Source organism: Papaver somniferum, chromosome 2 (assembly GCF_003573695.1).
Source record: "Papaver somniferum cultivar HN1 chromosome 2, ASM357369v1, whole genome shotgun sequence".
NCBI lineage: Eukaryota > Viridiplantae > Streptophyta > Magnoliopsida > Ranunculales > Papaveraceae > Papaver > Papaver somniferum.
Window position 1 is genome coordinate 52,729,167 of NC_039359.1, and position 24,420 is coordinate 52,753,586.

The 24,420-nt window shown below is 35.4% G+C and overlaps 2 protein-coding genes across 2 annotated transcripts; one reads left to right on the forward strand and one right to left on the reverse strand.

Annotated features, from left to right (window-relative positions):
- Window positions 1–7,253: 7,253 nt before the first annotated feature.
- On the reverse strand, window positions 7,254–16,468 carry LOC113351014 (dehydration-responsive element-binding protein 3-like). Its single transcript, XM_026595096.1, has 2 exons — window positions 16,429–16,468; window positions 7,254–7,938 (listed from the first exon to the last, which is right to left on the reverse strand). The coding sequence occupies exon 2, from the start codon at window positions 7,881–7,883 to the stop codon at window positions 7,254–7,256; it is 630 nt and encodes a 209-aa protein (XP_026450881.1). The 5' UTR covers window positions 7,884–7,938; window positions 16,429–16,468.
- Window positions 16,469–19,823: 3,355 nt separating this feature from the next.
- On the forward strand, window positions 19,824–21,419 carry LOC113351016 (alcohol-forming fatty acyl-CoA reductase-like). The gene is made up of 5 exons (XM_026595097.1): window positions 19,824–19,957; window positions 20,075–20,234; window positions 20,604–20,921; window positions 21,051–21,118; window positions 21,251–21,419. The coding sequence occupies exons 1-5, from the start codon at window positions 19,824–19,826 to the stop codon at window positions 21,417–21,419; spliced, it is 849 nt and encodes a 282-aa protein (XP_026450882.1).
- The last annotated feature ends 3,001 nt before the right edge of the window (window positions 21,420–24,420 follow it).

A 24,420-nucleotide genomic window follows, 5' to 3' on the forward strand; every position in this document is an offset into this window, starting at 1 on the left:
TCATATCACTATTGAAACTTCGTTTTTTCTTCTCTATGAAACATGAGTATCATGACTCTCGAGAGTTTTTGGGATTTAAGTAAGAAACAATATGAACGAAAACACTAGTGATTTTAGTGTACAGAAAGAATTACACTAAATTCTAAGCCTCCACACATAGCTTTATATTTTAGAATGGAAAAGATACAATAAGATGTCTTTCTTTCCTCTTATAGGGTCTACACATGATGAAAGAAAAGAAGATTATATTACCAATTGGGTGGGGATCTGGGGGTTGAGAAACATGTTCACGTGATTAAAAATGATAAAGTGCAAGTATAATCGTTGTTAACTTGAAATTATGTTCTTTGGTTGATTAATTATACCAAATGGGCCTTAATCATAATATTAGTTTTGTTTTTACCTACTGCTACATCAGGGAAACTTGTCTTAGTTCTTAATTTGGAACTAAAGCAAATATCTATAATTGTATATCGCTTTTAAGTATTTAAGTGGGTTGCTCTATTATATGCAGATTTCCATCTTATTTTCTTTTATTTTCTTTAATGCTTGAAAAAAGAAGTCTTGTTCTTGTTTACTTTACTGTACTTAACAAATAGGGTGACTGGGGAATTCTTCAAAATGAATATGACGGTCCCTCTTGGTGTTTTTATAAATACCCCGTGGTAAAAAAGGTAGTTGGTTTGTGCAAAATCATACACATGTCCCTTATGTGTAGTTTTGTTGGGTCTAATACATGGACATCAAATCAGGTGATGTTTAATAGGTGTGATATGGTCATATAAAACTCATCACATTTCTTACTCTAATTCTAATCCATAATGAAGTCTATGGGCCTAACTCATATCGAAAACCGGCTTACGCGATTGGGGTGGTTCAAGCTTTATAAACTGCAGAATTTTTAGTTTCTTATTCGATGCGGGAATATTCTTAACAAGATACTATAAGCATCTTCCTAAGAAAAATGTACGTTATGTTATTCTACATATTACCTACTGTATTGAGCTCAGAATACAAATATCTCATTTACCTCCTACTTAAAATCGTCTGTTGTTGTTGTGTTGTACATCATTAAAGAAAATTATTTACTTCGTCCAAGTTATGAAGACAAAACTCTTAAATATCTTACATTAAGAAAAAAGTATAGGGTTCAAAATTTTCTTTCTTTTTCTTATTTTCTTTGATCTATTCCTGATAAATAAATAAATGATTTGATCGATCAGAAAAGACAAATTCCTAATAATTGCGTTCATATATTAAACTAATTTTTATTTTTTTCTTTCGAAGCATAAACAATTTTGGTGATGCTATCATAAATAAAGCACATACATATAATTTATAGTTGCCGAGTATGTATGAAAATTCATTTTGGAATAAGAATTCCGCCTATTTAATTGGACAAGCCAAATTCAATACTCCACTATTATAATTTGGATGGAGAGAGTACTTGCTAGCACTTTGACTGAAAAGTAAAATACTTTTCTCCCATATATTTTCGTAAATGCTTACCTACTCTCGTCTGTGGCTAAAAATCATAGTATCTAAGAGCGTCCACAATGGACGAGTAAAAGGTGGAGTATCACCATATTTGGTCGAAAATTGAATCGCAGTGGACAAGAGAATAACCATATTTGATTGGTGAGAGAATGTGTTTTGGAGTAAATTTGGTTGATATGGTTGAGTAAAACTGATTATAGTCGAGCGAAAATGTAAATTACGTCTGGTATCGCACGCAAATGGTATTTACGTTTGAAATGTGGCGTAAATTAAAAATTCATTCGATGGACAGGCGCAACTAAAAAGCTCGCTCCAGAGGGCACAATTTAAAAATTCGCCCCATCGGGCGCAACTTAAATGTTCGCCCCATTAACCACCCGTTCATTAGGCGCAACTTAAATGTTTTATCCATCAACCACTTCTTCAGTGACTCATGGTAATAACTAGTAGCTTTAAAATCGTCACATCAGACGGTGATTCTATTTGCGCCTGTCACGCAAGCGCAACTTTACGCTTCCGTCCGGTAACAAACGTAAATTAAAACTCCTCCCCATATCAGACGTAGATTTAGAGTACTCCCCACTGGAGCGTTGAATTATATGTCCGCCCGGCTGCTAGACGTAGATTAAAATTACGTTCGATTTCAGGCGCAAATTAAAATTACGTTTGACCAAATTTTACTCCACCACCGTAGTGTGCAGCCCCGAATATAACCAAATTGTTTTACTTTTTAATTTATAATTTAGTTATAGTACGGTGGCATGATTGTAGACGCTCTAAGAGCTTTTCTTTTTCTTGGAAACTTAAGAGCTGTATTTTTGGGATGCTTAGATTCATCTAATATAGCAAACACCTTTTATTTTAATGGGATGGAAAAATAAATTTGTTAATTAGTAACTTACTTTGCCCGAACACTTCAGTCTGAACATGATAAAACTCTTGAACTGAAACTGTAATGCATACCAATATATTTAAGAGAAGTATTACAGTACTAGATCTCACGCTAACTATTATCACACATATCCTTAACTTAAAGGAAAAGGTTTATATATGGCTTTCATGAAATTTCAATGATACTTAGATCACTCAAAATTATATTGTTCATTTTCGCATGCATATTCTATGCATATGTAGGTCCTCCCATGACCAATATCAGACTGTCAACACCTCACCTTCTTATTATGTTATTTTTCATTTTGCTAAATTTGTTGACATTATTTTGTTTCATGCTACTTTCGGGTTGCTAAAAAACATATATATCTTCTACTTGACATGGTTTTACATATAGAAAGGTCTTCGAGTTGTTTTTTTTATAATAAACATAAGGTATGAAATCATTCAAAGATTCTTGTCTTATAACTTTATAGACCAAGTTGTTGATAACTTTATAAACCAAGTTGTTACGTCTATTCAACAAAGTCATAAACATAAAATGAACATTTTCATCATAACATTAGCAGTAGCACTAATAGTAAGTGGGTCATTAACTTTAATAAATTTTGTAAACTTTGCTGTCAATCTAAAGTGCATTGTCTGGAAACTGGAAATATTTGAGGTGGTTCCACTCCTAGCAGTAAGTTCGCGAATTATATGAGTATAATTGGGAATCCCTCCGTATCAATCGAATATGTACGTATTATCTGCACATCTGGAATTCCGACTTTGTGTCGTGAATTTCCAATCCGAACGAATTATATGTATACATATTTACGAACTATGGAATCATACATACCGTATAATACTTTTCCACATCATTACTAAATCATCATTTTTTATTAAATTTTTTACTTTTAAAATCTTACATATAGCAATCTCATTCCTATACCACCAATTAGTTTTTTGTTGATTATAATGCACATATCATATGTATATATAGTTCATGTAAATTATTAAATCATAATATCTAAGAAGATATTATTTAGAAGTGATTCTTTTACAGGTTAATATATGCTGAATTTTGTATGCCGAATTCAAATATCTAAAACGGATTATACACGTACATATGTCGTTCCGTATTACTACCGAATCACGGTTTGTTGACCGGATTTCGACCGAATGTAACCTTTGTGAATCCGTATAATACTCATATGCATCCCGTTCTGAACATTTTCCATACCTCGAATTGCTAACTAGCGTTCACTTTTGGATGTATTACATAAATAAAAAGATCTTTTCTCTTCCCCTAGCTAATAGGGATTTCTTGATTTGTGATCTTTTTTTCGAGAGACTATTTATTTGATCTAAAAATTGATATTTGGTCAATAAAGACGTGGGATGACTTTGTCATTTAACAAACATATAGCTGACCATTAGGTCTTAGTTGATCTTTGATTTTTTTTTCTTTAGTTAATGACCATTTATTGGGAGATGATACGGCCACCGATTTTTCATCCCACACAGCGTCCCGACTCTCACAGTTTCTGGGACCCACCAGAGACAATAAGGGTATGGTTTTTGGGGCCATCAAAAATTTGTTTCACACGGGATTTTGGGTCAGGATAAACCTCGGTAGCTTAATCATTTTCCCTATTTATTTGTTCCAAAAATTAATATTTGATCCTTAAAAATGCAGGATGACATTATCCATTCATAAAAGTTGAACTGATACTTTGTCCAACAATTAAATGATAGTTTATTTTGGCAGATGAACTGATTATTTGGGGGTTTATTTTATAAGGGTATCCTTTTATTTTTTTTGTAGTGCTTTTTCAGAAATGGATTTTTTTTTTGGTAATTTACATTCTTTAATATACTCTCTTTTTCTGCAATCCATTTTTGGAATCAACTTTCTTCAATCACAGTTTAATTTTTTGAACGTCTCTTATGACACTTCATTCTCTATGATCAACTCTAATTTGGACCTCATTAATTAGAGAATAAGATACATAGTTTGTGTTTCCTTAATCTTTAAAGTCAGGAAATTCACTATAAATTTGTTGGATTTTAAAAGAACCCTTGTTAAAGAGATGAGATTCAAAAATGTTCGAGTTTAAGCATAGTTTTGTGAATTTATAAAAAGATCATAAATGAATATTGCTAGATTAAAAGTTTACATGATATTTATTAAAAAAAGAAAAAAGAGTTATTTCTGATTTATCCCTCATTTAATTTCAATATTAAAAATGCTAATTTAATTGTGATCGATGATTATAGATAAGAGCAACCACAGTCATGACCAAATTTGGGGACTATACCTAAATTTGGTCTCCAAATCATCCGTAATGGAACGGACTAAAGTCATATTTAGTCCAGATAATTAGGGTTTGGGACCAAATGTGGTCGCCGACCCAGACTAAAATCGGTTATAGTGGGACGGGGTTATTGTGAGCGTATGAATACAGACGCAAGTATAATGGGCGCTTCACATCGGGCGTATGTATAAAGAACGTATGATATTGGGGCGGATGTATAAAGAGCGTATGAATGAGGCGTATTTATAAACACCGCCAGGCCAGACGGAGATTAAACATACGTCCCATAGCAGGCGTAATTAGCATGTACGTCCCAATGGGACGCAGTTATTAAAAACGCCAGGTCTGGGCACATGTATTACGTTCGTCTGTGTGACGCGCATGTATTATGACCGTCTGTGTGAGACGTAATTATCCCATCTTTTTTTACTGATACATAGCCTTTGCAATCGTAATGGAGGGGACAAAATACCAAACACTAAATCAAAACTGAATGGTGGTGTGCATTGTATCATTTTCATGATCTTGGGTTTGATGCCAAACACTAAATCTTTTTATTGATACATGCCAAACACTAAATCTTTTTACTGATACATATGATACATGCCAAACACTAAATCTTTTTACTGATACATATGATACATACCAAACACTAAATGCATACCAAACATAAGAGCAAACGCCCTTAATATCTCCGCCTCATTTTAGGCGTTAGTTATACTAACGTCCCAACCATACGCTATTTAAGAATCCGTCCCATTACAGACGTTAATTATATCAACGCCCAACCATACGCTACTTATATGTCCGCTCCATTATGGCGCGTGCTTTGTATCTCCGTCCCTTTCCAGACGGACATATTACTAGAGCCTCAATCGAGCGTTCATATTAACTGCGCTCACACCCAGACGCTCGTATAAAATGCGTCTCACTTCAAACGTTAATATTAACTGCGCCCAAATTCAAACGCATGTAATACTTGCGCCGGACTATATTTTAGTCGGTCACGACTGTGGTTGCTCTCTCTCAAAGCTAAATTAATTTAGCTTTTGGTATGGGATTTGGTATTTAGTCCCCTCCATGATTGTGGTTGCTCTAAGGACATACATGGAAAGTGTCATATTAGAATAGGAGTTTGGTCTACCTAATGGGACAACCAAAATTATAAGACTGCTAATGGGGATGTCAGGTTTAATGGGATGTACCAAACCAAGGTAAAAACTATTTTGTCTTATATGAAAATTTGTTTTGTCTTATTATAATTTTGGTACACCTCCACTTAATTTGGTACCCATATTAACAATGTTGGTTACAGGTGGAGTATATCATATGTAATTTAGTCATGCAACTTGTCAAGTGCCCTAAAAGTAGATTTACTGGTGGGTTATTTGGAGCACTTTTTCTCCTGTCCCCTAAAATTTAGGAAAGATGTTTTATAACATTTGATCAAAGACAAAGGGGTTAGACGAAAACTTTGGATCTTTTTCTTCTTTTGGCATTTGTGTGACCCTTCTTCCAAACCAGAAAAAGAGAATGATAGGGAGAGGATAAAAGAGAAAACTTTTGTTTACCATCTTGATTGATAAATTAAAGATTTGGCATACAGGAAATATCGAGACACATGGAACATGGACTTCAAAAACATGGACAACAAGGGAAGCACCATAACATCACCTCCCCCACGTCACCACCATGTCACCACCACCAAAGAGAGGCAAGCAGGAGAGACCCACGAAAAAAGTTACACAACACTACCAATTTAACATACACACAAGCTAGAATCAAAGTTTGGTCTAACAGACATGAAAGTCAGAATGCAACTAGTACCATAGATCCACTTTAAACTTCCAAGTGCAAATAAAATTTTGATTTGGTGTGTTGGTGCTTCTAGGAGTAACCCTGGTATTGCAGGATATGGTTTATATGCCGAAACCACGGAGGTGGATTCATTTTTGCAAAGTCTGGTGGTTTAGGTATAGCAACTAATTTTTGCTCAGGGTTATACAGAATCAACTTTGTGCATAGCTACAGAGCGGACAAATTAAGAGGGGCTAGATTGGCTAGAGGGGATGCAAACGTCCGACCATTTTTCTTAAATGGTCTGAAAACTCCTCACCCATTTTATTTTCGTTTCATTTTGGGTTTTGGAATGGTCTGTAAAGAGGTTTCGTTTCAGTTGAGTTTTCTTTTTGTTTCATTTTACTTTTCTTTTTTGTTCTAGCTTACTTTAATGGGTAGCTCTCTCTTGTATAGTGTTTTCTTTGGTTTTTAACGACAAATTTTATTATTAGAGCAAAAAAAAAAAGAAAAAACTTACACACAAGCTAAAGGCATAAAATGTGTCAACAAAGTACGACATGACATAAGTTGGAGGGGTATCCTCCCGTAGCAATCTTGAAAACGATCTCCTGGACAAACTGTCAAAGTCCAATTTAGTTTTGCAATGGAAATATAGTAACGTACTGACAACTTGAACAATCAAGCAACCCCTTGGAATTATATATCAACATGGTTGAAAAGAAATTGCACACACAAATGGAAAAAGAAGAAACAGAAAACAGAAAATTAGTAGTCGAACAACAAGGATTCCAAAGTCGAAGAAGTTGAACATCCAGGATGAAGTAAAATATGATCAGCAAAAAACCTACAATCATCATTAGGACTTTCTAACCATGGAGTAGGATAAAACCAACCATCATTAGAAGAATCATCATTAAACATATAACCGTTCATCTGTGATTCGTCGAAAGATCCAACGGTCTCATTAGTTAATTCATCTTCGGCTATAGTAGATGAAAGTGACAGTAGGGATGATGATGATGAGGGTAACGAGGTGTCCATCATAGCAGCTTTAGAAGCTGCTTCTTGAATATCATGAGGTGATAACGAAACAGGACGAGGCAACGAAGAAGCAAGTTCTGGGAAATTAAGGATAGCAGATTTACCTTTGATACTTAAAGCAGCTACATCATGAGCTCTTGCTGCCATATCTGGTGTCGGAAATGTACCAAGCCAGATCCTTGATGTCTTTTTTGGTTCTCTTATTTCTGATACCCATTTACCCCAACGCATTCTTACTCCTATGTATGTTGGATGTTTTCCACAATCTCTGATCATTTTCTTCCTTTTCGTCCTTGTCGTTGGGTTTTCAGCTTCTTCATAATTTTGTTGTTGTTGTTGTTGATGATTTGCCATAACAAGATTCCTAGTATATGTTATTTATCAGATTTAATCTAGCCAGCACCAAATTCTTCATAGATCAAAAAAAGAACAAAAATAAATACAATTAGTACTACTTCCTCCTCCTGATTTATTTGGTGTCTAAAGATGGATCCAAAGAGACATAAGCAAGAGACTGAAATGGAAACTGCGCCTTTGTCAAAAAAAGAAACGGAAACAGAAACTTGTATGATTTTATAAACTAAGTAAAGAGAGTTTTTTTTTTTTTTTTTTTTTGGACGCAATTAGAGAGAGATGTGTATATATCTATAGTTATATATAGTGGAGGTATAGAAACACCATTACATGCAGTTGAAATCATTTTGTTGTGCCTTTGACTTGATTTCACCTGCCGACATCTAATGGGCTTAATTTCCAAGGCTTCTATAGGAAATTGCCAATACCAGTACCAAGCAAAAACAGGAGTTTGGTAAGCTCACAGGGAACTCGGTAATCCCCTATAGCAACCTTGTTATTTGTTAATTTCGGAGCTTAGAGGTGTCAGGTTCGGTTCTCAACAAGTAGAATTGTAGAAGAATGACAGAGGAACAACTAAGGTCAACACGGTGTGGTATTGGGTTACTCACCTTGATATTCACATTCACCTAAAAAGACTTACCAATGCTCAAGGTGTAAGATTTAGGTGATGGTATTGGTAACTGTCTAAGTTATTGTTATTCAGGTATCACCCGGGCAAAGTTCACAAGCTATAGATAATAAAAATAACCAATCGCGTTCGCGTTCGAGGACGCTGCAAGCCTGCAAATAAGATTAAGGACCGCAAAATCCAACAGTACTTGGCAATGAGATTTCTGTAGGCATGTTGGGTCCAAACCAAGTAGGGTACTTATAAGGTTTAAGGCCCATAATGCAACTTAGAATGAGATGTATGTTGAGATTATTAGTCCCATATTGTATGGGCAATTATGATCATGCGGGTTATAATCTCTTAGGGCCTCTCCACTCATTGCCAATTGGTTTTGAGTTGGATGCCCGTATTTTAATATGGTATCAGGGCGGGCTATTTGCGACGAGTCATTGACCACGCCTTTACTCCGCGTCACCCGATTTATTGTCCACGTGTTAGACCCAACGAGATTACACGTGAGGGGGCGTGTTGAGCTTATTAGTTCCACATTGTTGGGGCAACCTAAGATCCTGCGCTTTATAACTCTTAGGGCCTCTCCACTCATTGCCAATTGATTTTGAGTTGAATGCCCGTATTCTAACAACGTAGTGACAACCATTGGGCATATGTATTAACACTGTCACTGGGGTCTTATGGAATGATTCGTTCCATTGGTTTAGACATGATTTATAAAAGGGGATACCAGTTCTACTAAGTGCTGAATACCGTTTCATATAGGTTAAAAAGATCCTATCAATTCTGATTGTTGGATCGATGAAATAATATCAACACTTAATAAGACTGGTATCCCCTTTATAAACCGTGGTTTAGCATATGGGCTACACTTACTTTCATTTGTGTTTTAAAAATCCGTACAAAAACAAGAAATAAATATTTAAAAAATATTACGGTGAATTTTGTAGAACACTTGGAAGGTTGGGAACTGTAAATATATTGCACTTATGATTCCAGTAATTAACTATGCAACCTTACCGTTGATCCTTATATGTATTAGTTCAATTTTTTCATTCAATGCCAAGATCGTGCTATGGAATTCTTGCAAGGTTAATTTGCACTTCGTCTCTCTACCATTATGAGTCAGATCCTACTAATGTAACCATTTCCAAAGATTGGTTCGACCGGAAGAAAAACAACAAAAAATCAATACTACTATTATTCCTACAATATTTTGTTGCAGCACCAGCACCTTACTCTCTTCTTCCCTTATTTACTATTTCTTTATTAGTTATTATTTTCCTTAGACCGGCAGTTGCCTTTAATTCATCTAGTTATGTTTGGAAGTCTTATAGTTGTCTTAATTACTGCAACTTGAGTAACAAGTTAATCTAGGTATAAATATACTAGCTCTGTTTACGTATTGATTATCAATCAAAACTAAAACTAAAGTTATTTACTTTATTCTTCTTTTCTTTTCAATTTTTGCAACTGTTTTTATAAGTTCTTGGTTCTACACGTGAATTATTGTGCTTATTGGTCTAGAACCCTAATATTTGGATCAGGGCAGGTTGATTTTTGCTCTAAATTTTAAGCAAATTTTTTTTTGTTTTCTCTTCCGCTGTTCTTCATGACTATCACAGAAGAGGTCCATAAGATGACAACTATGATGACCACCCTCAATACAACAGTCAATGATTTCATGCGAGTTATTACTGAGACTCAAGAAGCTGATGAAGCACATAAAACAACTTCAATGGATGATTTTTTTACTAAGATACAAAATTCAAACAACACAAGCATCGCTATATTGTTGGATTCTCATAAGAAAGACATGGCTGCTCTAATACGAGCCAACAGGCAGGACACAACTGTGCTTACTGATAATATTACAAGGAATATGACATCACTTCTCTCGGCGCGTTTTCCTCTTAATTCTTTCCCTCCTGGTTTCAATGGCTTCCATAATACCAATGGTAACAATGTTTTTCGTAACAATAATATTGCTTCTACTTCGGATAATACTTCAGGCATTCAAGCAGCGTCTATTAATCTTAAATTTCCAAGCTTTGATGGTACGCATCCAACAGGATGGATTTTTCAAGCTGATCAATACTTTCGTTTACACAACATAGCTGAAGCCCTCAAAATATCTCTAGATACTGCTCACTTTAAAGGAGAAGCTAATGCTTGGTATATATGGATTCAAAGTAAGTTAACTGACCCATCTTGGCTGAATTTTTGTTCTCTTCTTTGTGATCGTTTTCCTGATAAAAAGTTTGTCAATCCACGTATGGCTTTATCTTCAATGCCAGAAAAATGATTCGTACGTGGCCATATTATGGAACTTGAACAACTTTTGAACTTTGTTACTGATTTACCTGAAGATTATATTATTGATCTCTTTATTAAATCTTTAAAACCTGAGATAAGATTTGTTATAGAAGTGCTTGAACCTCCAAACTTATCTATGGCCTTCAAAAAAGCTTTAAAACAGGAAGATGTACTCTTTACAACTTATTTTAATTTTATAAGACTATTGCTAGACCTAGCCCTTTCAGGCAAGCACTTAATGTTGTGCAACTTAAGAAAAGTTTAATTCCTCTAGGAGCTAAAAGGTTATCCTTAGATGAGCAAAGAGAAAATGAGAAAAAGGTTTATGCTTTAATTGTGATCAGCTTTACATACACACCTGGTCACTTGTGTGCTAAACCAAGATTATTAATTTTGGATATGGCTCTAGACAAGGATGAGATTAACAATATTATTGATGAAAAAGATATGGAGGTTATGAAAGAGATCCACAATGAAGCTGCAATTCCTACAGACTCCTCTCCACTCTCTTATGGGATCTTCTTTTCCTAAAACTATGAGAATCACAGGATATATATCAAAGGAAAAACTCTTACAGTTCTCATTTATTCGGGTACTACTCACAATTTTTTACACCCATACATTACTATGAAACATGGTTTTACTTCTCAACCTAGTAGCACTGCTTTGAATTTTATGGTAGGAAATGGTGGTTTTTGGAAACTCAAGGCTCTGGTGCTGATATCTCTCTTAAGTTACAAGATTATCAGTTAACTACTGATTTCTTTCTCTTGACTATTAGTGGATGTGATGCAGTTCTTGGTGTATAATGGCTGCAAACTTTGGGTGAAATCACATGGGATTTTAAGAAACTTCATATGATATTTCATTTAAACAATACTGATTACTTATTAGTTGGAAATACTTCAGCCTCAATTATGCTCTTCGACAGTTCTCCACTACAGAGATTATTGGATTGTGCACATAATGGATTTCTACTTCATCTTGCTCCAACCTTGTCAACAACAACTTCTGATAAGGTACCTACTGAAATTTCTCAATTACTCTTGCGTTATTCAGATATATTTGAGTCTCCAACATCATTACCACCCACTAGAGCACATGATCATCACATACCTTTACTCCCTAATACTACACCAGTAAATGTTCGACCATATAGATATCCACATTTTCAAAAGGATGAAATTGAGAAAATTGTGTCTGAATTAAAGCAAGCAGGGTTTATCCGTAAGAGTTCTAGTCCTTATTCTTCACATGTGCTATTAGTTCGTAAAAAGGATAATAATTGGCGTATGTGCGTTGATTATAGAGCACTCAACAAAGTTACTGTGAAAGACAGATTTCCAATTCCAGTTGTAGATGAATTAATTGATAAGTTGAATGATGCTAAAAAAATTCAAGGGTGGATATGCGATTTGTCTTTCATCAAATAAGATTGTTTGATGCAGATATTCACAAACAACTTTCAGAACACATGATGGCCACTATGAATTCTTAGTAATGCCATTTGGAATATCTAATGCTCCTGCAACATTTCAGGGTTTGATGAATGGTGTTTTCATCTTATCTTCGAAAATTTGTTTTGGTATTTTTCGATGACATATTGATTTACAATAAATCTTTTTCTGAGCATCTTAAGCATTTGGAAATTGTGTTTGATTTACTAAGAGCACGCAAGTTATTTTTGAAGAAATCTAAGTGCGACTTTGCAAAATCATCCATTGGATATCTTGGCCACATGGTTTCAGCTGAAGGTGTTGTTGTGGAAGAAGATAAGATTTCAAGCATTAAGAATTGGCTTATTCCTTCTACAATTAAAGATCTTAGATACTTCTTAGGATTGGCAGGCTATTATGGCAAATTTGTGAAAGATTATGGAAAAATTTGTGTTCCACTCACTAAGTTGTTAAAACAGGATGCTTTCAAATGGTCTGAGCAAGCTACAAACGCATTTAATCAGCTCAAGTCTGCTTTAACAACTACTCCAGTTTTAGCATTACCAGATTTTACAAAGGAATTTTGTTTAGAGTGTGATGCTTCTAGTAATGGGTTGGGTGCAGTCTTAATGCAGTCTAACAAGCCTGTTGCTTATTACAGCAAACCTTTATCAGGTAAAATTTTGAATTTATCAGTATATGATAAAGAGATGCTTGTTATTGTTTCTGCAGTAAACAAATGGAGACCTTATTTTCTTGGAAGACACTTTAAATCTACACAGATCACAGAAGTCTTAAATATTTCCTTGAGAAAAGATTGTCTTCTATTAAACAACGAAAATGGTTGTCTAAACTGTTGGGCTATGATTATGAAATCATCTATAGATGTGGAGCTGCAAATAGAGCTACAGATGCTTTATCAAGAATGGCTAACCCTCAACTTTTGTCTATATCTACTCCCATTTTTTCTGGAATCAATGAAATTATTCAAGAATGCCATGCAGATGCTGGCTTAGGAGCTCTTATTCAAAATTTAAGCCAAGATCCAAGCTATAAACTTAATTACTCATATGTCAATGGATTTTTACGATTTAAGGGACGTATTGTTGTGGTATCTACTTCTGAATGGTGTATTAAACTACTTCACGGATTCCATTCAACTCCAGTAGGTGGACACTCTATTTATTTGAGAACTTATAAACGTCTTCGGCGGAATTTTTATTGGAAGGGTATGAAATCTTCAATCAAGATATTTATACAACATTGTGATGTTTGCCAACGTAATAAATATGAAGTTTCATCTCCTCCTGGACTGCTACATCCATTATCTATCCCTACTGATGTATGGATTGATATTTCTATGGATTTTATTGATGGTTTTCCATTATTGATACATCCAAAACTCTATATTGGTGGTTGTGGATCGCTTATCTAAGTATGCTCACTTTATAGCATTATCTCACCCTTATTCTGCTTCTACCATTGCTGATATCTTTATACGTGAAATTGTTCGTCTTCATGGAATGCCTAAAACAATAACTAGTGATCGAGATCCTATTTTCATGTGTAACTTTTGGGAAGCATTTTTTACTCTGCAAGATACTCAGATTTTTCGAAGTTCAGCATATCATCCTCAAACTGATGGCGAAACTGAGGTAACAAACAGAACTTTAGAATGTTATCTATGATGCTTTACTGGAATCAGACAAACAGATTTGTCTAAATGGCTTCCATGGGCTGAGTGGTGGTATAACACAAGTTATCATTCAGCTATAAAGATGACTCCTTATCAAGCTTTTTATTGTCGACCCCACAAGCAATTTCAACTTATCAACCTGGTACAAATCTTGTGCATGTTGTGGATGAATTATTACGAGCTAGAGATCATATTCTGAGAATTCTTCACTCTAACTTACATGATTCTCAATCTAGGATGAAAAATTATACAGAAAAGGATAGAACTGAACGTTGTTTTATTGTTAATGATTGGGTTTTCCTTCATCTCCAACCATATCGTCAGACAACAGTTCGTGACAAGTCTTTCTCTAAACTATCTCCAAAATTCTATGGACCATTTCGTATTATTGAGAAAGTTGGTACGGTGGCTTATAGATATGAACTACCAGTAACTAGTCGCATACATCCAAACTTCCATGTTTCTCAGTTAAAATTGAAACTTGTCTCTTCCATTGATGTCAATACTGATCTACCTATTACAGTGTATTTTGAGAAATGGGAACCTGAGCAGATATTGGATCGAAAGATGTTCATAAAAGGTAATGCTACTGGCACTAGGTGGCTTATTAAGTTGAAAGATCGTTCAAGTGATGAAGCAACTTGGAAAGATGCAGATGAACTTATCATTCGTTTTCCAGACTTTCAGCCTTGAGGACAAGTCGTTTTTCAGGAGGGATGGGATGTTGCAGTACCAGCACCTTACTCTCTTCTTCCCTTATTTAGTATTTCTTTGTTAGTTATTATTTTCCTTAGATAGGAAGTTTCCTTTAATTTATCTAGTAAAGTTTGGAAGTCTTATAGTTGTCTTAATTACTGCAACTTGAGTAACAAGTTAAGCTAGGTATAAATATACTATCTCTGTTTACGTATTGATTATCAATCAAAATTAAAACTCAAGTTATTTACTTTATTCTTCTTTTCTTTTCAATTTTTGCAACTGTTCTTATAAATTCTTGGTTCTACACGTGAATTATTGTGCTTATTGGTCTAGAACCCTAATATGTTTAGTATTGATCTCTTGCGTTTATGTTCTTGTCGAATGAATGAATAAATCTTCATGGTGGATTTAAATGGTTTCATTAGTATGATCGTCTCCTATTGGTAAATAAGCGACCGTCCCAATCTTGCAAGAATCCCACAGCACGATATTGTTGCAAACGTTCCATCATAGTTTTTTCCCTACCCAAATATACATGGATTAGTGGAGACAATACAGGCTAGCTAACTCAACCCGTTCGAGGGGATTTGACTTGGTAAAAGGAAGATGAAAGTATTAGTGTTTGTACCCAAAATTACTTTTAGGCACAAATACGATGATTTGATGATGATTATCGAGAATTAGGGTAAAAATTAGGGTTAAAAACGAATTGAAGAAAAACAAGAAAGACAAATAATTTAACGTGGTTCGGCATTGTGCCTACGTCCACGGATGAATCTCCCAAAGGAGAGTTATTTTATTTCCCCTCGAGGGTTTTTTTGGTGTCTTCTTCTATTTCTATTAGGGTTAAGATTCCCTGTATTTATACAATTGTGCCCACTTGCATTTCAAGTAATCTGGATGTTCTAGAACCTTATTTTTGAATCGTGGATACGGATCGGCGGAAACATACTGTAGAGCCCCTAAGCTAGCAGCTGACTAATCCAAGAGATTAGCTAAATAAAGAGGCACTAAGAATCTAAATCATTTACTTAAACAATCGATTAATTAAGAAATCTGATATAAAACTTAACCCAAAACTAACCCCGCTCATAAATATATATAAAAACTTATCTCAAATGATACATATGTAATAATCATTTTGTTTACAAATAGAATAAACAGCATAATAAACATAGCAGAAGTTAACTAATTAACGGAGTCAACTCCTCGAAGCTTTCGCTGCGCAACTCTGATCTGTCTCTGAAACTGAAAGTGGGAAAGGGTGAGCACATCATCCGTAGAAGGGGTGCCCAGCAGGAATAACATTTAACTTTAAAGAATTCATGAGCAAGATTTGGAAAACAATACATGTTTTCCCAAACATCAAAGTGACTAAGTCACTAGAATGCACAAACATGTATATGGACAAACTCCTTCTTCAAAAAATATATATTAGTGATGCCGGTATTTTCCACACCTACATAGCTATATTGATGCCGGGTTGTTCCACACCTAATAAACATAAAAGCTGAATTCATGTAGATATAAATGAAGGAGCGTATCCTATATACCACACGTGGAAATTCTCATTTCCCATAACAATTCATATTGATAACAAAACATTACATGTCCTTTCCAATTCATGGAAAGATTCAAATAATCAACAGAACAATCATAATACAAACTAAACAACGTATGAAATGCAGAAATAGACAATGCATGAGTTTATTAAACATAAGCTTTTGGAAAAGAAACAAACAGTGGTTTCAAAAGAGTTAAAAGTATTCCCACCTCTTTTGATGACAAGCCACGCCTACCTCGAGATCCACGATCCACTAGTTCATCATTTGAATCGATCGTTGTTAATAACTAACTGTTAATCACACAAGAACTCTAAGAATCTAGCCAAAAGACTCACACAAGGCTCATAACATAATTCATACAAGTTCTAGTTATAAGCTAAGTGAACTATCTAATGGTTCTAAGCCCATTATGGTATCTCAATCTCTACCTTCAATATAACTAAGAGTTTACTATTCCAATTAAGTTGATTCTAAAGTCCATAGCTAAGTCTCATTAATATCTACAACCTTGTAGAATAAGCCAAAGGCTAATTCATTCCAAAATATCTAACTAAGGATACATGGCACTAAGCCCAAGTCCACTAGACTCGGCCCATTACACAAGTGCTGACCCAACTAAGTCAACTAACGGTCACTGATGGTCAAACGGTTCAACTAACAGTTAACGTCCAGTCAAAGGTCAAAGTCCAGGGTAAATGGTTAAAGTTAAGTCAACTAAGTCAACTCAGGTCAGGATCTGTAACTCAGTGAGTCAACACCGATTCAACTCAGTCAGCTAAACTGATTGGAATGACTATCAAGCATATACTCTATTGAAACAACAAATTCACTTACAACCTGATTCTATTCATTCTAACAAGGTTCTAAAGTTAAATACAACAATAATACATAGAATTTAAGTTAAACTTCATAATTTAATTACAACTGTAAGCTTAGCCTACCTGCAAATGCAGTAGCTGCAATTATCCAAATCCTCTTCACTCAAAACCACACTCGACGCCGCCATTGCACATTCAGTCAATCACCACTCTAATATACCACCATTACAAAGCTGCTCATCAACACATACACTCATTCTAACCACAGTCATTCTTCACATCCGCAGTGTCTTATCCACCATTATCACTTCCAAAGTTCACCACTCAGCAATTAATTCAGCTCAACAAGTTGTAACTGTAACTCTATTCCATATCTCAAAACAGTTCCTAAACTTCCACCAACAACTTATATCCCCTGCAGCTTCAACAACACCACTACAACTTGTAACTCAATACAATATTACACTAAACTCAATTCCATCTTCTTTCTAAATTTCCCTGAAATCTCAACAACACAAGCATCCAATTGAACCCACTGCCACTCACCAACAATTCTAAATCTCTTTAATTGAGACTGTAAGAATCACCCAATCTTCCTTCAACATCCAAATTCCACATGAACCCATCACAGAATATCAACATAACTCTAACTACAACTACATGCAGCTCCACTCCATCCAAAACTCAAGCCTTAGTTCCATTAGCACCAATAAAACTAAATAATTGAAACAACTCAATTCAGAAACTAAAACTAAATCAACTTAGAGGCTTACCCAAGCATAAGCATCCTCTGAATTGCTATTTCCCCAATTCATCTCCACTGATTCCTAGAATTATCATTTCAAATCTTGAATTGAAACTTGACTTCATCAGCAATTCTAACCTAAATAATTCAATCCTCTCAATACCCATCCCTAATAAGCAACTTCATCATCTATAACAATCCTTCCTCCGATCTGTGATTAACTCAAAAATAGCAGAAATCCTTGTTTTCCAATTTGTAATCCTATCAACACCAAAACATCAGTTAAATGATAACCCCGTTGTTCTTCATCTATCGTCACTCGATTTACTATCAATTTCATTCAGTTTCCAACTCCAATCTAAAAACCCTAATTAAATGAGTAACATCATCAGCTTCTTCTTTCCCGAAAACGATAAACATCAACACCACCACCAACCGTCAATCCTTAACATAACCCATACGATGGTCGATCTCAGAACTTCCATTAGATTTCTCTCAAACTTGCAGAGAATAAGAGGAAGAAGGAAAATAATGAAAGAGAAGAAGAAAAAGAAGAACGAAGAATAAAGAAGAAGAAAAGAGAAAGAGTCGAGTTTATCCTATTGGTTATGTATTGACACGTCCACACCAAATTCCACGACACTCGTTGAAGATAAGGGCAGCCACACAGCTAAGCTACGAAGTTAGTATTTTGCCCTCCATACTTATCCGTTGATATCTTCTTCGTCTGGTATCCGATTGACATGTTCGAGTAGTCCATTCTGCGTAACTTTTCGAAACCTATCGAGCGGTACTAATTTCGTATCTAGATCGGTGTTAGATTAATTTCTATTTATTAACGTTCATGCTAAACTAATCGATTCATTAGCGGCTAAATCATCTCTTGACTAGTCTAATAGCGTTGACGAGTTTGAGGGTCCTTATATTTTCCCCACCTTGTATCATTTTCGTCCTCGAAAATCAAACCATCCTTATGGTCTTCAAAAACTCCCCACCTTATAGAATAATCTTATCTCTTGTCTAAGCGCAAACAACAACAAACAAAACACAAACCTACATGGCTTTCTACAACTAAAATTTGTGGCTCTAGGTTCAAGAAACTAGTTTCTATTTCAAAAAAAAAAATCAATGGTTCTAATTACGAGAGAAAATACTCTATAATAAAGTCTCTAAGTAAAATTTTGGATCTATCAGTCCACTGATAGAAGCAAGTTCTCCTTTTACGAATGGTAATCCATGCATGTAGTTGCCCTGTATAGGCTGATCAGACCTGACAATGCTTTCCTACGACCAAAAGACAACACAAACATATCAGAATTACAAACCTCACTATTCCCCAGTGCTGGATTATTTAAGTGACATTCAATTAGTTAATCTCTAAACTTCAATTAAAATTTCTAAACTATAAAGTAATTGGTTTCATCCTACAATTTTTACTTTATTACATATACAAACAATCAAACAACAAACAACAAAACAATCAATCAATCAATCAAATAAATCTATAAATTATTGGTAGCTTTTAGTGATTAAGATTTATCTCACAACCCAATCCAGTTCTAAACTAATCTGTTTCACTAACTGGCACTGGCTATTCCTATCTTTTCCCATGTAAGATCTAATAGTGAGCTCTGATACCAACACTGTAGCGCCCCCTAAGCTAGCAGCTGACTAATCCAAGAGACTAGCTAAACAAAGAGGTACTAAGAATCTAAATCATTTACTTAAACAATCAATTAAGAAATCTGCTATAAAACTTAATCCAAAACTAACCTGGCTCAGAAATATATATACAAAAACTTCTTCCAGAAAAAACATACAGTACATATAAGATAAATTATTAAGGCAAGACCGTAATCTTCCAGAAAAAACAGCAAGCCAGTGGATAGCACCATAAAATCCATTATTTTGTACCAATTACTAACATCTTCCGCTGGTGCACTATCTATATGGCTGTTCGCAAATGACCGATCAGCGTACATATATACTGGAGAGACACCTGGAGTTATATCAGAAAAACCTTTTGATGTAAGTGAAACAATGAAGGAAACCTCAAAGATTCTGGACATTGATGAGGAGAGGAAGTTGGTGCAAGACAGATTGAATGAACTCAAGGATGCACAAGTCTCCAAGAAAAAAGAAAATGCTGCAATGAAAGAACTGGGACTCGAAAGGTTTTAATAGATGTTACATTAACATTTTAATAGATTAAAGGTTTTAATACATTAAGATTCTTGTTTTGTGATTCCATTTCTTGTCAACCGCTCACCCTAATTCGGTGCTGTGAACAGGGCTAAATTGTATGGATGGCTAACCACATATGTGTTTACAAAAGCAATGGGAGAGATAATAATTGGTCGATCGTTGAAAATAAATGTTCCTATTGTTATCGCAAGGCCTACACTTGTTAGTTCCACTTACAAAGAACCATTGCTGGATAGAAGGCTTCAAGTATGTACTTATTCTTGATGATCATTACTCAAATCTAAATACTTTAACCACTTATGCAGACAGGATGCGCTAAATCACACTCAATATAGCTATATCAATTAACCCGTTCATCCTACACACTACATAGTACCCATCTGCAAACTATTCCTCAAATTTGGACTGATGGTGTAATTGTTTAAATGGATGATACCTGCAGAACTTTTGACCCCATTGTGATGTGTTGTGGAAGAGGGATGTTGCCGTGTTTTCTTGGGAACCACGAGTCATTCGTCGACATTGTAAGTTAAGCCTAACAGCACTAATGTATAAGTAAATGGATCAAATTCTATATTGCTTGTGACCGTTCTTATGAGTGGATGCATGAAACAGATCCCGGGAGATATGGTGGTGAATGCTTTAATAGTGGCGATGATGACTCATACGAAAAATAGTACTAGAAGTTTATCTGGTGATGATGACGATTATGGTGAGATCGATAATGGTCAATATATCTACCATATGGGTGGCTCTGCCAACCGAGAGTATATGAACATCATTAAGGTGGTAAAACATGCTTATAGCTATTTCTGTGAGAACCCATGGATGGATAAATATGGAAATACTGTCGGAATTGTCGAGCCTGTTTTCTTCCCCACCATGGCTAGCTTCAGGCAGCACATACATGACATTTATGTGTTACCTAAGAAGGTTAGTTAATTTTAAATGACTAACCCAATAACATGCACCCTGATTTTTGCAGGTAATGTTTGCAGTAATCGCAATTTATTGATTAACTGATTATGGGATGGTTGGCTTTTTTTTTTCTCCTTTTGTCAGGAACGTAAAGTTAGCTTCGCAAAGCGATTGGTTGAGATCTATGAACATTATCTACTGTTTAGAAAGATGTAAGTAGTTCCTAATTCATTTTAACTCTCCCTATTTTCTGCGGGAGAAGGCAATCATATTCACCCGAATAAGGAGCGCAATTTAATTAGTGTACGTACGTAGGAATAATCACTGAATTTTGTGTCTTGCAGTGTTGATGATTCAGCTACTGAGAAATTGAGAATGTCCATGGAAGGATCGGATGAGGCAGATGTGTTTGATTTTAACCCTAAACACATAGACTGGAAAGATTACTTCATGAATATTCATATCCCTGGACTCATAAGATATGTTATCGAAGGTTTTAATAGCGTAAACTAGTTTTAGTTCTTCACTTAAAACCGAGTTTTGATGCTGGTCTAAGTTGCCAAAGTTGAAGAACCAATACATTTATACATCTTTATGGGTTAGTTAAGTTCTACTATGGGATGATAAATATTAAGTCAAACGCTGTACTTACTTTTATTTACCTACAATAATGTAAGAAATAAAGGAAGCAACCCCATCTTTTTAAAGTGCGATCGAGAATTGAACTTCATTGCTCTTTGTAAGGGCGCACATGGGAGATATCTTCAGGCTCGCGATACCAATTCCAAGGTATAGGAGTAGTGCTCTATTTCTTTCACTACATTATTCTTTTGCCCAAATGATAACCTCTTGGGAACGTTTGGCAACACGCACTTGAAACTTAACAAAGACAGACGTCACAGACCACAACACTGCGATTCTTTGTATCATTGTACAGACCTCGAGTAAAAGAAAAAATGTGTAAAGGAAAGTCATGGAACGCCAAGCCTTCCAAATTAAATGAAACAAAACTCAACTGTTCTTCCCGGAGGTTAATCCAATGAATTCGCAAAACCAGATGGAGTTAACTCACAGTTGATTTGTCAGTTTTCTCTCCACCAGTTGCCACCACTTTTGGTCCTTTGTGGAGTATAAACTTGGACCCTATGACCATTCTGCTGTCACTTCTGGGCTTCATGCACTATTTCGTTTAGTGGGCGTTTGATGACATAAATCCACAACGTTTTTTCGAGACAGCTGGTTTATTCTCACAAAGGCATCAATAAAATGACTAAATTACTTTTTGGTGTTATAAACTGAAAAGAGACGGAAAGTAGAGAGGAAAGAAAAGAGAATTCTCAATAGTTAATATATGTCACAATTACCTTTGTAACTCTCTATTTTTTTTATTTTTTTTGACGCGAAAAGGGCAAATTTAATTAAAAAACAAAGATGTCACCAAAATGACACCAAAGTTACAAAGAAAAAAGAAAAGAAAGAAAAAGGAAAACAACACAACATGCCCACCAATGAGCAACTCAACACACTCTCAAAGAGAAACACCAAACACAAGCCCCAAAAAAGAATCTACATAAGATCCTTCACATTCAAGAAACTCAAAAGATACGAAAACTGAAAACTATTCAACCTTTGAAATCCAAATTTTCATCTTGAAACGAGCATTTGACGGCATCAATATGTTCATCATTGTCCATGCCAGGGTCGAAGTCTCTTAAACCATCATCATCCTCAATCAGAGGTGTTTCCATTTTTCATTGAGATTTTGCATTCTCTAAAAGATTTTTACACATCGATCTCATCAAAGGATGGTCAGAAATACCCATCAACTTGTTAAAAGCGATTTTAGAATCTATTTCGGCATCGGTAACATAGGGAGTAGTAGACTTTACTTCACGATCTTGAGTCAACTGTTCGGAAGAAGATGAAATAGCGTGCGAACTTGAAATCTTTCCCATAGATTTCTTATTTTTATTTTTCCGCAAAGTAATTCAACTCAAATCACTTTGAGCCGGAAACCCCGCCTCTGAATTCTCCTTCCCATGAGATGTAACAACCATACTTGGAGTTGAAAACTCATTTCTTTCGGTAGAAACTATATCCGGGCATTCCCCTCCTCGTGAATCTAGGTTCGCTTCCAAAAAATTAATAGCAACTGCAATTGGTGACTCAGAGCAAGAATCATCTGAATCAACACAATCCTCCAGTATCACTTGATCGTTTTTATACTCTTGATTTTTTGATTTCTCTTTCCCGATCTTAGTTAAGTCATTCATCTCTATATTAGCAAATTCCCCTTCGGAGTCAAGGACTCTGCAAGGATTCAAATCAGAAATTGTCATTTGAAGAGTTTTATTACCCTTTGGGATAGAGATTTTCTTCTTTCTAACATACGTCTTCCTTTCAACAACAGGCTCTTTGTCCTCTATAACCCTTTCAACTATACCATCAACATCAATTCCTACTGCTGGATCTTTTTGTCCATTACTAGTTTGCAGCTTCAGTTGACAATCACTAGATAGGTTTTCCGAAAGAGCCTCGATATTATCAATAGCAAACATGGAATTACTATCCTTCTCCATCTTCTCGGCTACCTCAGTGATCTGTTTTTTACTAGCCATCCAATGAGGTTTTGCTTGATCCCCCATTAACATAACATTTTTTGCTGAGATGTCTGAAATAGGAACAAACACCACATTTTAATGGTTTTCTTTGCTACTTCACCGGAAGATTCATCAGAAAAACATCATCTATCCACAACGGGACATTAGTTGGATAAGTGCAATCAGTACTAATTTCAACCATTAGTCTGGTTTTGTTTTTTGTACATTCATCCATCAAGAGGGGTTTACCAATAAAACTCGCTATTGTACTCAGTCCTAGTTTGTTCCATAAATAGCCATACAGGGATGGATTTCATCTCTGCAATGGTGTTCTCAACCAAAGGGCTCCAAGGCCTAACATCAAATAGCCTACTACCAATACAGAATGCACCATGATCCAAGGCTACACACCTATCTTCTATATTCATAAATTTGAAAAAGAAATCATTGCTTCCATGAATGGTAATCTGTACCTCTGATTTTGTCTTCCAATTTTTAGCAATTGCAGATTGAACCTCTAAGAAAGAACCTCGTCCACCAATGAAATACCCGATTACCAAGTTTTCGCAAGCCTTAATTTCATCCTTGAAAATTTCTGAGGAGAATGCTGCTCCTTCCTAGCCTTCCCTCATCATTGAAGGTTTATACACCATTGAATAATCATCATCAACGTCGGTAGACTTTTTCTTCAAGGAGAGTAAATAAGACCAGTCCGTTGCTTCGAACCCTAGGTTTTGAGAAACCCCCTTGCCTGATTTGCAAAGAGGGGGAAACTCGAAAAGAGAAACTAGATTTTGAGATCCAACCATCAAACTAGAATCTAAAGTGGAGCTATGGGTATGTGAGAGAGGGATAGAAGGAGAGACCTCACCAGCCATGGATGGTTTGGTCGAAAAGTAGAGAGAAAACCCTAG

Bases quoted from the DNA above. Each gene is read 5' to 3' on its own strand.
- LOC113351014 (XM_026595096.1), bottom strand. From the start codon at position 7,883: ATGGCAAATCATCAACAACAACAACAACAAAATTATGAAGAAGCTGAA.
- LOC113351016 (XM_026595097.1), top strand. From the start codon at position 19,824: ATGAAGGAAACCTCAAAGATTCTGGACATTGATGAGGAGAGGAAGTTG. The intron at 20,922-21,050 runs GTTAGTTAATTT...TCCTTTTGTCAG, and splicing joins TTTATGTGTTACCTAAGAAG to GAACGTAAAGTTAGCTTCGC. The intron at 21,119-21,250 runs GTAAGTAGTTCC...TGTGTCTTGCAG, and splicing joins TATCTACTGTTTAGAAAGAT to TGTTGATGATTCAGCTACTG.